At 51.6% G+C, this 14963-nt stretch overlaps 1 protein-coding gene across 1 annotated transcript; it reads left to right on the forward strand.

Annotated features, from left to right (window-relative positions):
• The first annotated feature begins 436 nt into the window (after positions 1–436).
• Positions 437–14266, forward strand: Oxtr (oxytocin receptor). Its single transcript, XM_032907431.1, has 2 exons — positions 437–1534; positions 13280–14266. The coding sequence occupies exons 1-2, from the start codon at positions 616–618 to the stop codon at positions 13525–13527; spliced, it is 1167 nt and encodes a 388-aa protein (XP_032763322.1). The 5' UTR covers positions 437–615; the 3' UTR covers positions 13528–14266.
• The last annotated feature ends 697 nt before the right edge of the window (positions 14267–14963 follow it).

The raw sequence follows: 14963 nt of genomic DNA on the forward strand, positions 1-14963 counted from the left end.
GCTTTTGAGGGGACCCCAGGAAGATGTACCTGGAGCAAAGGTTATTAAGATGGGGGCTGGCTTCGATCCCCTAGGAGGTGGCTGTTCTGTGTCCGGATGGGATAGGTATAGGTTTGGGGGTTCTCTGCGAGGAGAGGCTGCTGGTGTGTGTGTGTGTGTGTGTGTGTGTGTGTGTGTGTGTGTGTGTGTGTGTGTGTGTGTGTGTGTTCTTGTTCTTGGGGAAAGTGGTTCATCGCAAGCCTCCTCTCTCGGTAGGCAGAGCGGCTGACCCTGTCCTGGGACCCAAGTGCAAGGGCACCTCCAAAGGCTCAAAGAAGGTACCTCAAACCGGGATTTTTACGGTCACTACCGAGAAATCACTGCCACTGAGCAGTCCCATGGCTGGGCTCGTGCCCTGAGTGAGACTCAGGTAACTTCAGATTCCCAGGAGGGGGACATGCACGCCCCACACTTGCGTCCTAAGTCAAGCACAACGGTCTGGTCACGGCCCTTCTGGTTTGTTTCAGGGAGAGGACAGGCAGGTAGACACCTGGACCGAGCACCAGGCCCCGCCCCACGTGCCACGCTTTAAAGAATCGTAAGACTTAGTGCTCCCTGGAGGTCGCGGTCGCGGACATGGAGGGCACGCCAGCAGCCAACTGGAGTGTCGAGTTGGACCTCGGGAGTGGAGTGCCACCAGGGGAGGAGGGCAACCGCACGGCCGGGCCACCACAACGCAACGAGGCCCTGGCGCGCGTGGAGGTGGCGGTCCTGTGCCTCATTCTGTTCCTGGCTCTGAGTGGCAACGCGTGTGTGCTGCTGGCGCTGCGCACCACGCGCCACAAGCACTCGCGCCTCTTCTTTTTCATGAAGCACCTGAGCATCGCTGACCTGGTGGTGGCTGTGTTTCAGGTGCTCCCGCAGCTGCTGTGGGACATCACCTTCCGCTTCTACGGGCCCGACCTGCTGTGTCGTCTGGTCAAATACTTGCAGGTGGTGGGCATGTTCGCCTCCACCTACCTGCTGCTGCTGATGTCGCTCGACCGCTGTCTGGCCATCTGCCAGCCGCTGCGCTCCCTGCGCCGCCGAACCGACCGCCTGGCGGTGCTGGGGACGTGGCTTGGGTGCCTGGTGGCCAGTGCTCCGCAGGTGCACATTTTCTCGCTGCGCGAAGTGGCGGACGGAGTCTTCGATTGCTGGGCGGTCTTCATCCAGCCCTGGGGACCCAAGGCCTACGTCACATGGATCACGCTCGCCGTCTACATTGTACCGGTCATTGTGCTGGCCGCCTGCTACGGCCTCATCAGCTTCAAGATCTGGCAGAATCTGAGACTCAAGACGGCAGCGGCGGCGGCGGCTGCCGAGGGGAATGACGCGGCCGGTGGAGCTGGGCGTGCGGCGTTGGCACGGGTCAGTAGTGTCAAGCTTATCTCCAAGGCCAAAATCCGCACGGTGAAGATGACCTTCATCATCGTACTGGCCTTCATCGTGTGCTGGACACCTTTCTTCTTCGTGCAGATGTGGAGCGTCTGGGACGTCAATGCGCCCAAGGAAGGTAGTGTGGGCGGAGAGGAAGAGGGTGGCAGGGCCAGGTCTTAGTTCCCCTATCTCTGTACTCCCAAGGTTCTGGGGTCTTCTTGGGGCATGAGCTGGTCTCACAGCATCATCATTCTCTGGTTCATAGACTTTGGGACGGTCACTTCTCTGCGTCTCCAGGACTACAGCATGGAAATACCCACGAAGTACAAACTCTTGCCAGTAAGGCAGGCCAAATCTCCTGGAGAGGCCTTAGGCAACTTTCAGTGTGAAAATTCTTATAGTGGAGTGGGAAGCTGAGGCAGGCGACTGTCCTTTTACAGAGAGAGAACGGAAGTGGGTTTTCAACCTGAGCACAGGCTCAGTTCCCGCCACTTTGAGATCACTGTATATTTTAAGTTGGTCAGAATACATAAAGTCGAGGGTGGATAGGGTCAACCTCCAGAAGGAACAGTTGGTCCGGTGAAGGCTGACTGGGTGAATGGAGGCTGAATAGGTCTTCCAAGGGACCTCTGGGGTGGTCAAGACAATTCCAGAGTGTCTCATGTGGCAGAGGTAATGAAGAGAGGTGAGTAGGTTAGAGGACAGGGACCTGGCTGGGGTGCCGAGGAAGGGAGCCAAAAGGATGGTGGTCAGCTTTGACCAGGAGGCTGTGTGATTGTGATGCGGGAGGAAAGAACCATTCCCTCAGGAGGACCAGTGAAGTTATAGGGTAGGGTGGTGGCCTGCATGCATTAGAAGCCAGGTGGGGCTTGAAGAAGAAAGAAGTGGCCCCAGAGAGCTGGGGAAACATGTAGGAGGACCTGGTCTCCCTTCACGGACCAGCCGGAAAGTTCTAACTCTAGATGGTGCAAAATCTTTTTATGGATAGAATCACTGTCACTCCCAGCACCAAATCCCTCCTCATGGGAAGCTAAGTCCTCAGTGCAGGGGACCAGAGGGTCATTGTTCTTCTGTGCTCCTGTCTGGAAACCACAGACCCCTGGATTCATTGAGCCACCCGCCTTGCTCCACAGTGGCCAGGACTCCTGTCAGTCAGTAGTTACTGATAGCCTGTGGTATGCAGGGCAAAGATTGCTGTGAGGACTCTGTCCATTGTGTGGTCTCTGGTCACACATTACGAAGACTTAAAAAAAACTCATTTCTACTGGGTCACATAGCAAGTTTGGCCAGAACAAGAGCTCAACCTGGGGCTTCCCGAACCAGGAAATGAAGAGCCACGGCTGGAGAACCGCGCGAGGTGTAAGGCTGAAGTGGGAGTTTTAAAAGAAGGCTCCAGGCCTAGCTGCTTCCTCAGCAGGACTTAAGGATCCTAGCCCATGTGGTACAGAGGCACTCTAATACCCGTGGTGGCAGATCCTAGATGGGCACCTCTTGGGGCAAGTCTGAGGATACCCGCTGTATTAGTAACTTCTCTTGTCTCTGTGACAAACGAAACTCAAGGAAGAAGGGTTTCTTTTGGTTCATAGTTTGAGGGTGCAGTCCGTCATGGTGGCAAGGGGTAAATAGCAGGTATGAGGTGGCTGGTCACATCTCGGCCACGGGCAGGAAGCAGACAGAGTGCTGTTTCCCAGCTGAGATGTTCCTTGTCTAGGCCCAGCCTACAGATGGTGGCATCCACATTCAGGGTGGGTCTTTCCCCCCTGTGTAAACCTCTCTGGAAATGCCACCCTCACAGACAGGTCCAGGATGCATCTCCTAAATGACTCTAAATCCTGTCAATCATTAGACCTGACCTTCAGCCCTGTCTCCTGTTCTCACCGGCTCTGAGAGGCTGGCTCAAGGCCCCTTTGTCCCTCCCTGACCCTCTGTGTGTAGCAATTAGGATAAGGAATGTTCCTTGCAGTGGCTGTAGTAGGGATGCCTTGGGGGACCTTGCTCTTCAGTCACCTAGCACAGTGGAAAGCCATGGAGCGGGCGGGCACAGGGATACTGGGCAGGTTTTTCCTTCTTAGCCCCGGAACACCTTCCAGCTTGATCCTGCAGGCTAAGCATTGCAATCAGATGGGCAGTTTCCAGTTGCTTTGGCTCCTGGAGGAGGATGTGAGCACTTATGTAGAGTTGTTTCCCTTGTTTTCCTGGGTTCTGCTGCAAGTGACTTTAGCTCTCCAGCTCGCAAAGGTTTGATTAATGTTGGGGACTAGTGAGTGAAGCTTGCTGCACAGTTTTCCCCATCTGATAGGTGTACCAGTGTGCTGGGAGAAAGGAGGTGGTAAACGTAGCAGGAGGCATTGGTTCTGGGAGCTTAGCCTGCAGCTGGGGAGGCCTTAGATTTGGGAAGCTAAGCCTAGACCACAGCATACTCTTCGCTGAGCCTGGGTTGGGACTAGGGCTGGAGCCTGCTTGCTTTCACCCCACCACCTTGTCCTAGCAAGTTAGAAGGCAAAAGCACCCAAAGGCACCCCCTAGTGGCTGGGCTGTGAGGCTCTCAGACTTCATGAGGCTCTGCTGACACGGGTCCTCATGCACAGGAAGGAGCAAGTGTGCATGAGAAACTGGCTGCCCCCTGTAGGATTGGGGCCTTTCAATAGCATCAGGGCTATTCCCATCTGAGAAAGGGGAAAGAGCGGTGATGGAGGGAGACTCCCTTTCTGGGTGTCAGTTTGAGAAGGCAGACAAATGCTCATCTGTGTGTGATCTGTGTGTACCTGGGCTCTCTCCAATTCTCATCAAACTCAGCAAGTAGATAAACTCAGTCTGAACGGGAGGAGACCGAAGCCAGGAGACAGGATCCATACCTCTTACCTTAGTCCTTAGACCCATGTAACCTCCCACAGGAGATGGACAGGCTGAATCGTCTCTCACTGCACCCCTCAGAGGGAAACCTCAGCACCGGGATTCCCTGAGCTCTTGTCAAAATGCTGGTTTGTGTGCCCCATTGAAGACCTACAGGAACAGAGGAGACACTTCCTCCCTAGCCCGATCATCCTGGCATCCTGGGTTTTTCTGAACCACTTGTGTGTGCCCCATCCCATCATGCCCCAGCCAACAACATGGTGCTCTCGGCACTCCAGGTTCCAAACCCCCATTGCTGGGACCCCTAAAGCCATACAGAGTCTCTGCTGCCTTAGCCATGCCCCCCCACCATCTGTCCTCTCCTTTATCTTCCCATTGCTGCCTTGGTTAGAAGCATGGCTTTCTGTCTCACCACTCTTGGTGGTTTGGGACAGATCACCTGGTGTGTATGTGATTGTGTGTCCATTTTATACATGTGAGTGTTGGCATGTATGTGTGCATGTGTGTTCGTACATATCTCTGTGTATATACATGTGTTCATGTGGGTAGGGTGCATGACTAAAGGTGTGTGTGTATTTATGTGTGTATTTATCTGGGTGTAGGCTTGTGGGTGAATCTTTGTATATGTGTATTCATGTTGGTATGTGTTTGTGTGTATGCATTGTATGTTTATGTGTGTTCATATGGGTTTGCGTAACCATGTTTGCCTTTGTGCATGCATTTACTTTCACGTTGGCTGGGTGCACGAGTGTATGCATTGTGTGTTTCCTTGTGTAGGTGTTGGTTCATATGAATTTGGGCATATACATGTGTGTATATGTGCATGTTCATGCTTATGTGTATGTACTGTATATTTACTTGTGTAGGTGTTGGTTCATTTGCATGTAGGCTGCATGTGTGTGTCATGTTGTTTGCCAGGTGTGTTCCTGTGTATGTTGGTGTATGTGGGATGAGAGAGCATTAGTGTGACTGCGTGCATTGTTTGTGTGTGTGTGTGCTATGTTCACGTGAGAGTGGACACATGTGTATGAATGGTTATGCATGTGTGTTTAGGTTCTCATGCACTTGTATACATATGCATGTGGAAACCCAAGGTCAACCTTATCAGTGGCTCAGGGGCCACTTCGATATTCAAATATTGTCTCTCACTGGCCTGGAACCCACTGACTCGGTTAGGCCCCTTGGCCTCAGTTTCCATCTCTATTTCTTCAACAGTGGGGGGCGAGCCTGTACCACTGTGCTGGCTTTTCAACGTGGGTGCTGTCGATATAACTGGGTCCTCATGCTTGCAAGGCAAGCACTTTCCCAACTGAGTGGTTTCTTCAGCCTGACACTGGGTCTGCTTTTGAAAAGTAAGAAGCAAAGTTTAACAAATGCCAAGGCTTTAGGGAGTAGTGGGGGTTGGGGGGAGCAGGGAGTGGTTTTGAGAACAGTAGTGTGGTGGGCTGGGGCAGTGGTAGCAGCTAGCTGGACTGGGGTGCTAAGAAGCAGGATGAAAGGCGGAGCAGTGCCTATCTCTGGATTTGGAAGTGTCCCTCCCGTTGGAGAGGGAGAGAGGAAGGACTGTGTCCACAGTGTCCTTTCCTGGGCTGCTTGCTCCTGGGTCCTAGTCACTGGGAGCAATTTCTGCTCATCTTCTCAAACCGTTCTTGGCCAGGAGATGGCGCTTCTGTGCCAGGCCTCTCCCCCTGGCCACACCTCACGCCTGAACAATCACTCTGGTTTGTTTTCTCTTACTCACCTCGCTCTCTGAGTGTGAACCTAGTTTTCCCAGCGGGCGTTGCGTTTGAGTCCAGTCACCCAGTTAGCAGGCGTTGGTCTGTCATCTAACAGGGAGATCGTCTTTTTGCCTTTCTGATGTGCTGGAGGAGGTGGGCGACTTATCAGGACTTCCTGTCTGCTAATTTCATGCTTCAATTCAGGTCATTCCCTTATCGACCTCTTCTTATTTTCCAGTCTCTGCTTGCAGCCGGGGACACAACATCAAATGGGACATAGTCCCCAGCCTGGGAGTATAAAAAAATAATGAGAACATGATGGGATGACTCCACACTAGAAGTATTCATTTACCATGTAATGTGAATGGTCGTTGGAGGCAGACAGTGGCTGATTCTGTATCCCTCAGGGGGAGGGGGTATCAGGAGGGTTTCAGAGAGGAATCAATGTTTGAAAAGCGTTCTGATGGCTGAGTAGGAAGGAGCTTGCTGTACAAAGAGGCAGGCATACATCAATAGTTGAAAGCATTAGACAGCTACTTCATTATTTTTCTCCATTCTCTACTCATATGAGCTGGGATAGTTGGAAAGAATTTTAGTTGCACACCAATCTCTGAGGTCCTGGTTAAAAGGCTGATCTGACTGGGCACATTGGGGTGATGCTAAGTGGTACCCATGAAGCCGGCCCTCAACAACACTTCGAGTAGCAGAGCTTCTTGATGTAGACTGTGACCTGAGCCTGCCCCTTGCCTCCCACATGCTTCCATATGAACTCTTCTTGGAGAACAGGGTGTCATAGAGTATGGAGGAAGATCTGGCTTTTCTCCTGCAGCCCAACCCAATGGCCTCACAGGTTAGCCAGCTATGACCAGAGCCTGAACAAAGGCTGTTTTAACTTCAGTAACCCAGATGCTCTTCATCCCAGTCCCAAAACGCATGGAGCTATCACACCACAGAGAGTTCTAGAACAATCACAGTTGTAAAAGTTCAGTCTTTGCAAAGATGCATCCCTGTGGCATATCCTGGAGCCCCATCTTTATGTATACATACATTCCAAAGGAATATTTGGAAAGGCATGCCAGAGCCCTTCTGCTACCCCAGCACAGCTCCTTGGAGAAACAGGAGCTCCCCCCACCTCCAGTTTTACATATTTTGGGGAAGGCCCTGCCCAGGAGGCTGGCTTCTTGACTTAAAATTTTCAGAAGTGGCTAGTGGATGTGAGTCAGAGGAGAGGGACCATAAGCCTTTGTTTGCACTGTGTGTGAATGCCTGGGTTGCCTCAGGAACAACACAGCCTGCAGGGCTGTGGTCAGCTGCCTACCAGCTGTTCGGGGATAATTTGGGTCCTCGATGCAGGGTACAGTGAGTGCCCGGAAGTACAAAAGAGGAACTTCTAGGGACTTGAGTGAGGCTGGTCTGGTGGGGATGGAATGCTTGGTGCTGTTCCCCCACAGCCTTCTGCTTCTTTCCCCCCAGGACTCACAACTAGGAGGCAAATGCTCAGAAGGCACTCTTTCAGGCGCATGGCACCCCAGCACCTATGGCTAGCATTGTGTTGTTGCTCTTGCCCGTGCTCCTGCCTGGTAGTGGGGGCTCCCATTTTCAGGCCTCTTCGGCTTCTCCCCCAGATGCTACCGCTCACAGTTCATTCAGAGCTGACCCAATGCATGAATCCCTGTGACCAGGAACTCGATGAGTCTACACGGGTCCTCAGTGCCAGCTTAGACCTGCCAAGGATAAACTAATTGAATTCAGAAGGTGGCTAGATGTTTGAACTCCCCCACCCCCAGGCAGCTTCTGGGCAAGTGGATGGCTTAGCTTTGCCCACTCATTGTCCCTTTCTGGCAGGGAACAGCCCTACCAGGTGGACAGCCTGGGCACCATCCCAAGACCTCTGCTCATGGGGAGGGTGTGATTTTCATTTCAGGAGAGTGGGAGTCAAGATTTTACAGCTGACTCTTCTGGTGATTCTCCTGAAGGATGAAGGTCTCACTCTGCTGCAGAAACCCCCCATGCTGGGCTAATGGCAGTGCTGGCAGTGAAAGTTTCCCTAAATGGATTCTTAGGGCTCTGCTTCACTTCTCTTCTCTTCTCTTCTCTTCTCTTCTCTTCTCTTCTCTTCTCTTCTCTTCTCTTCTCTTCTCTTCTCTTCTCTTCTCTTCTCTCTCTCCTCTCTCCTCTCTCCTCTCTCCTCTCCTCTCCCTCCTCTCTCCTCTCCTCTCCTCTCCTCTCCTCTCCTCTCCTCTCCTCCTCCTCCTCTCCTCTTCTCCTCTCCTCCTCCTCCTCTCCTCCTCCTCCTCCTCCTCCTCCTCCTCTTCTTCTTCTTCTTCTTCTTCTCCTCTCTCTCTCTCTCTCTCTCTCTCTCTCTCTCTAAGGAAAAGCAATTAAGGGTAGTTTCTTTAACCTCTAATTGGGACCCTGTCCTTGGACTTCAGTGAATGACCACAGTTGATCCCATCTTTTATCCTCAGCAATAGGAAGTCCTTTCTGGCTTTAAGACCCTTTCCTTCTTCCCCCTTTCCTGTGTGGCCTTCAATGTCCAGATGAGGAAAGCCACACTCAGAGGATAGATGTGTTTTGGAGAGGGATGGAGTGGGGTATTCAGACCTGGGAGGTTTGGGAGGAATCTTGTATTCCAGGCATCCCTCCTCAGATGAGTTTTTTTTGGGCTCAGCTCTCCTTCTGTGTCTTGGCTCCCTCCCTGGCAACTTCTGTGCACGCCTCCACTCTGGCTTCTCTATCTCTATCCTGATGCCATGATGGCTTTGTCTTCTGGGAAATGTGACACAGGCTAGGCTTACAAGGATCTTGCAATCTGGGATGTCTCTTCAAGGAAGTCAGATGAAGGCTGGGTTCCTGGCCTCTTTGAGCTTCTTCACTGAGCATTCCTAAGAGGTGGCTACTCTTCTGGCCAGGGGGGTAACATGAGGCTCCACTGGGAGCACTGAGTAGCCTGTGCTAGCAGTTGAAGAGTGAGCTCTGAGTCCTGAAGGGTGAGACTGCAATCTCCCCTACTTGAAGAGATGGGACCACATCATCCTCTTCTTGAATGGCTGGGACTGCGACATCCTCTTCCTGAAGGGGTGGGACTACCCTGTTGTGCTTACCTAAAGGCATAGACTAGGTCAGTTAATACCCTTAGAAAGCAGATATGGCCAACCTTTTAGCTTCTCTTGGCAACACAGGACAAAGATAACAGATTGTCTTGGGCTACATGTTTAGATTTCAAGGATGTCTAATCTACAGGCTGCAGGTTTTGAGAACATACATATGTTTATTTTGTGTGACATTGAGACACGTTGTTGTCCCTGACAGAATTCTTATTTGCAGTCAAGCTTTAAAAAATAGTGTGATGTTTTAAGTAAATTTACAACTTTATATTGGTTTGCATTTACAGCTTTCCTGGGCTGTATATAACCTGTGAGCTGTAGGCTGGATAGTTGCCAAGCATTAGCCAACCAGGCTGCAAGTTGGGAAAGGAGATAAACACAGGTAGAATCTCAGTGTGGGAGAGCACCAAGGGCCGATGTAACCCTGGACCTCCAGGCTGCAGAGCTGGTAAGCAGAAGGCAGAGGGGGCGACTGCATGTGCTGGTGAGTCCTGGCTGGTGCCCTAGCTGAAGCAAGTCTTAGCACTTCCCAGTAATGTAGGCCCCCCAGTGTGTCTGCAGTACAAGGTGAGACATTGCCAGGACACCGAGAAAGACTATGCAAGCCAAGGGTCCCTGTATCCATATTTGTTCTGTGGTGGAGATAAGCCCTCATCACAAAGTGCTTAAACCTACCAGGAGCTGACAGGCTGGTGGTGGTGGCAGTTCCACTGTGCAGGCCTCAGGCTGTGGACTTTTCAGGCCAGCACAAGTGTCTACATGTCTGCTGGCCTACTTGGCCAGAATGCTCTACTCAGGAAGCAGTCAGTGACAGACGTAGCGATACAGTTGTGAAGCTTCCAGAAGCTCAGCCACAGGGTCTTGGATCTTTTCTTTACCCAGAGTGCTCTGTATTCCCAGACATACCCCAGCCCAGGGAACGCAAGCAGGCCCGTTTTCCATGTAGGAGACAACACTATTGAGGATTACAAAGCAATGTGTGTCTCAAGTACATCCCTGTCGTTGCAGCAGAATTGGTGGCGACGATGAGGCCCTGCTCGCTGACAAGGAATTTGAGTTCTGAACCACCCTTGCCTGTCAGCCACGCCAGTCTCATGACATTCCTGTGAGGGGTGCTTTCGCTTCCCATCTCACAGATGAGGAATCATGGGTACAGTGACGTTGAGTAACTTCCCTGAGAACACACAGCTCCACAGTGTAGAGCCAGATCCTCGCCTAGATCTGTGTGTCTTAGAAGCGAAGGCACAATTGGATTCTGCTGACTGGGGCGTGGGGGTAGCTTCTTCCTGCTGACTGTGATGTGGGAGTGGCTTCTTCCTGTGACCTAGGCTGCTCTAAGTGCACTTGCTCCCTCCTCCCGTGTCCTCAGCATCTACCCTTTAACACTTGCCCCTCCTACAGACACTGCATCAAAGATTGCCTGACTTTCCATAAGGATGACAAATACTTAGGTCTGTGGGGTTCAAGGTCTTGTTCACAGCTGTTCGACTCTGCCCCTGAAGTGCAGAAGCAGCCATCGGCAGCCTGTGAATGGGCGGTCATGGATAAAGTCTAATAAAACTTTATTGATAAAACAGGGCAGGCAGATTTTTAGCCCATGAGCTGCAGTTTGCTGACTCTGGGTCTGCTTGGGGACTCATCTGTCCTTGAGAAAGATAATGATCCACTGGACATCCTGAAGTCCTTGCCCAAGCACTCACCTCTAGGGACTCTGTATTTGTCCTAGGAACAGGGTTATTCTCTCTGTGGCCCACACTGCACCTGCTCAGCCAGCCTGTGCCTTGGCTTTGGGGCTGAGATTTGCTGACGGGAAGCTCCTTAGACCATGAGAATGGGGACCTATTTTCAAAAGGAACCAGCTTTGTTACTTTTGGATGGGAAGGTGCAGTGTGTGCCCTCAAGGAGGTCACCTTCCTTCTCTGTAAACTGGGGTGCAGACCACTCTGGGAACTGCATCATTTGGGAAGCCTTACACAGGGTTGCTGACGTCACCCTGCCTGCATGGTCCCACGCCCCTCTGGAAACAGCACCGTAGCGTAGCATGGACTGACAGTGTCCCCATGCTTCGCTTCACTCACTCTAAATGCAAACCCCTGCTGTCAGTCCCCTAGGTGACCCACTAAGGTTATGCAGGGAGAGGATCCATCCCCCAAATACCCAGAACCAGAGCTGTGTCTGGTTTGCACAAATGCAATCATCTACCTTGGGGGTGGACCTGAGTCTAACCCTGAAGTTCACACATGCTTCATGCACACTTTGCACGTCCATGCAGCCCAGAGGGAATTTTACTTGGGGTTTTGGTGCAGTTGGGGTGTGACTGACGTGTCACACGAGGTCTGGTGTGACTCTTTCTAGCTGGGTAATCGTGTCAGCGTACAGAACCTTTCTAACTCGGGAGCACTCGGGATGCTGAGTTTTCTCATCAGGTGCGCCCAGCCTGTACTTTGTCATCGTTCCCAGTGGGGCAGCCTGGGTTAGTCTGGTGCCTTTGGGTCTGGATCTGAGATTCCCTCTTATTTCATCTCCATTTTCTCGGGGGCTGACAGTTTGTTTCACTGTGTTTGGCCTTTATTGATTTTTTTTTGCCTCTTTTGTGACTTTGAACATATTCTATTTTTAGTCTTGTGGGCGACTTTAACCTTAAGGCATCCATCCCATCAGTGGTCCTCGTTTTTCCTTTACCTAGCCAAAAAAAAAAAAAAAAAAAAAAAAAAAAGACAGAAAAATCTCCTTAATAAAAATAAGGGATCTGACCACATTGGCTTTTCTTCCTTTGTTGTTCTTTAGTTGTTACTGTGTTCATTTTGGGGATTAGATGTCCCTATTTGGATGTCTGAAAACTCGTTTGGCGAGGTTCATTATTTACTCTTTGTCCATCATAGCTCGCTTCTGTGCCAGTCGGCACACCAAAGCAATGAACTGTATCAATAGCTCTTAAACTTGCCTGCTCTTCAGAACCCTGGGGCCCGTTCTACCACTGCTGAGCCCCCTCCCCGGGGTCTTACAGCTTGCATTGCACCCGTGTTCTCAGGAGCTGCCTGCCTGGGGTTGCCACTCTGAGAGCCACCCAGGCCTCCCAGCTGCTACTTGTCCGTGGCTGCTGGGGAACTTCACCAGCAAGCCAGACCCTCTCTGTACCCAGACCCTGCTACCCCAGCCTCCCAGGGAAGATCTGTACCTGGGTTGAGATTTGACTTCTGGAGTGAAGTCTTGAAAGTTTTTTTTCCCTGACAGAAAACTGGTGGGTTTGCCTGGCTCTGAGGGGAAGCTTTCTTCATAAGTGATGGCCACATGGAGATTCTCACTCTCACTGTCATTTCCCTCCTGCGTTTCTAGAGAAGCTGCCAGGAATCACCTCTTGTCAGAAGCAGTCTCGGTCTTCAGACTTAAGGCCAGTGAAAGAAGCATAAGTTTTGCTTTGATTCCTCCTTCTTAAAAGTACCTAGGAGCAAGTTTGTCTTTTCATTCCGGTATCCACAGAGCCTGGCATGTGCCTGATATGTGCCTGGAATGTGCCTGGCATGTGTCTGACATGTGCCTGGCATGTGCCTGGCATGTGTTGACAGCCATTACCTCTTCCTGAGAACTCCCGTGTTCCTGGTGCTCTTTGATTCTTGCTGACTTTCAGGCAGGGTGGAAATTCTCCTTGTTCTGTGTAAAGATGAAGTGACCGAAGCATCCGAGGGAGGTTTGGCCATTAGATGTAGTGATTGGTACTGGCTGGGCTGTGCAAATGAAGGCTGACATTTCCTTCCTCCCCACTGCTCCCGCTGCCCCCGCTGTTATTGTTGTCCAAGTATCAGGACAAACGTTGTCAAGTGTTTGCTGGGTAACGGATGAAGAAGCAAGTGGCTGGGATGCATACAGTACCTGTGAAGGACAGAGGTCTTCAGTGCCTGGGGAAGCTGGAGTAAAGGACAAGGGTGAGGTAGCTCTCAGGGCCGAGCTGTGCCCTGGTAAGATCAGGGAGTGAACCCTGAACAAGGATGTGAGTGAGTGAACCCTGAACAAGGATGTGAGGGAGTGAACCCTGAACAAGGATGTGGGTCAAAGACATAGCATGTGTGGTGGGCACCTTGTCTTGTGATCCAGTCAGTGGTACCTGGCATGGTTGTTGCTGGGGCAGCCATGGCTGAGTCAGGAAGGTCTGGGATGGCTCCAGAGTGACCCCCTGTTCTCTTTTCCTCCCGCCCCACCCCACAGCTTCTGCCTTCATCATTGCCATGCTCTTGGCCAGCCTCAACAGCTGCTGCAACCCCTGGATCTACATGCTCTTCACAGGTCACCTCTTCCACGAACTCATGCAGCGCTTCCTCTGCTGCTCTGCTCGTTACCTGAAGGGCAACCGGCCCGGCGAGACGAGCGTCAGCAAGAAGAGCAACTCATCCACCTTTGTCCTGAGCCGTCGCAGCTCGAGCCAGAGGAGCTGCTCTCAGCCATCTTCAGCATGAGCCATAGGCCTGGCCCACCGGGCCAGCCGCAGGGTTGGTGGTGTGGACTCCAGTCTTCCCCTGTGGTGGTGTGCATGGAGCTGCATTAGGTGTCTATTGGTTTGCATCCCTTCTCTCCTTGAGTTGGCTAGAGCGTGTGTCATATTCTGACGTGGGGTGGGGAAATGTCTCTATGGGGGATGATTGGGTCACTCAGCCATCAGAGGGTCACCTGAACTCCCACCTGTGTTTCTACTACCCTGACCCAAGTGCTCCTGTGTGATGGGTGGACTCTTGGGCACCTGGCTTTTGTCCCTTTCCCTCTTGTTTATCCTGGTATCTTGTCAAAGACAGCACGCCTAGGATAGGTGACTTGAAGCCCAGTGGGCTGGGATAAGGAGTGGGAAATGAGGCTGCGGACGCAGAGTGGTGCTAATTTCCCCCTGACCTGAGTCGTGTGGACAGATCTTAGCATCCTTAGGGCATCCTGGAAAGCACTGGGAACCAGAAACTGAACTGGGAGGCTGCCTGGCTCTGAAAGGTGATGAGAACGGGGGCCAAAATGTTGAAGATGCTGCTGCTTGACAAACATTTGGGAAGGAAAAGGAGAGTCATCCAGGACAGGTGAGGGAGGGGAGCAGTTTGTACATGACACTGGCCCGTGCATATGTGATCTAGGAGCACTCACATACATATGCGTACGTGCACATACATGCAAGTAGCCCTTCTCTCCCCCCTCCATCTCCCTCTCTCCTTTTCCCTTACCCCATCTCTCCCCAGAGCTGACAGAGGAGTAGCAAGTTTAGTGTCAGATCAATGATCAATGTTACAAAGTTTGTTCATATTTCCTTATACTGCTGGTGACCAGTGGGAAAGTGAAGGGGCGTCCATCCATAAATGTCCCAGAATGAGGAAAGGAGGGTGAGGGTTAACAGGGGAAATGTAACCCTGCACCCTAAAAGCTGCAAACAAGCACTGGAGGAAATAAAGGAGAATAGATAAACGGGGCCACCTTGCGCTTATGGGTCAGAGACGTAATATTGTTGAACAGATTTGATGTAATCCTCACCAAGATCCTAGCTGGCTTCTGAAGAAATTGATAAAGTGATCCTAAAATTCCCAAGGAGATGGCAATTGGGGTGGTTAGGATGCCTTGGAATTTGTGGTGGGCGCACGGTTCTGAGAATGTATTAAAAGTTAATAAAACAACCCCCAGAGGTTGAGGAGGTGGCTTACCCAGAGAAGCGTGTGCTGAGCAAGTGTGAGAACCCAACTTGAGCACCTCAGCGTCCATGTAGAAGCCAGGCTCAGTGCTCCTTAACCTCAGCCCTGGGGTGGGGGCTGACAGGTGGATCCCAGACACTTACAGGGCAGCCAGCCTAGCAGACTGATCAACTTTGAGTTCAGCAAAAGACTCTATCTCAAGATAAATGACTAAGTAAATAAAAATAAGGTGG

The sequence above is a fragment of the Rattus rattus genome, chromosome 6 (assembly GCF_011064425.1).
Source record: "Rattus rattus isolate New Zealand chromosome 6, Rrattus_CSIRO_v1, whole genome shotgun sequence".
NCBI lineage: Eukaryota > Metazoa > Chordata > Mammalia > Rodentia > Muridae > Rattus > Rattus rattus.

Excerpts from the sequence above, each read along its gene's own strand:
- Oxtr (XM_032907431.1), top strand. The coding sequence starts at position 616 with ATGGAGGGCACGCCAGCAGCCAACTGGAGTGTCGAGTTGGACCTCGGG. Across the intron at positions 1,535-13,279 it reads CGTCAATGCGCCCAAGGAAG|CTTCTGCCTTCATCATTGCC; the intron begins GTAGTGTGGGCG and ends CCCACCCCACAG.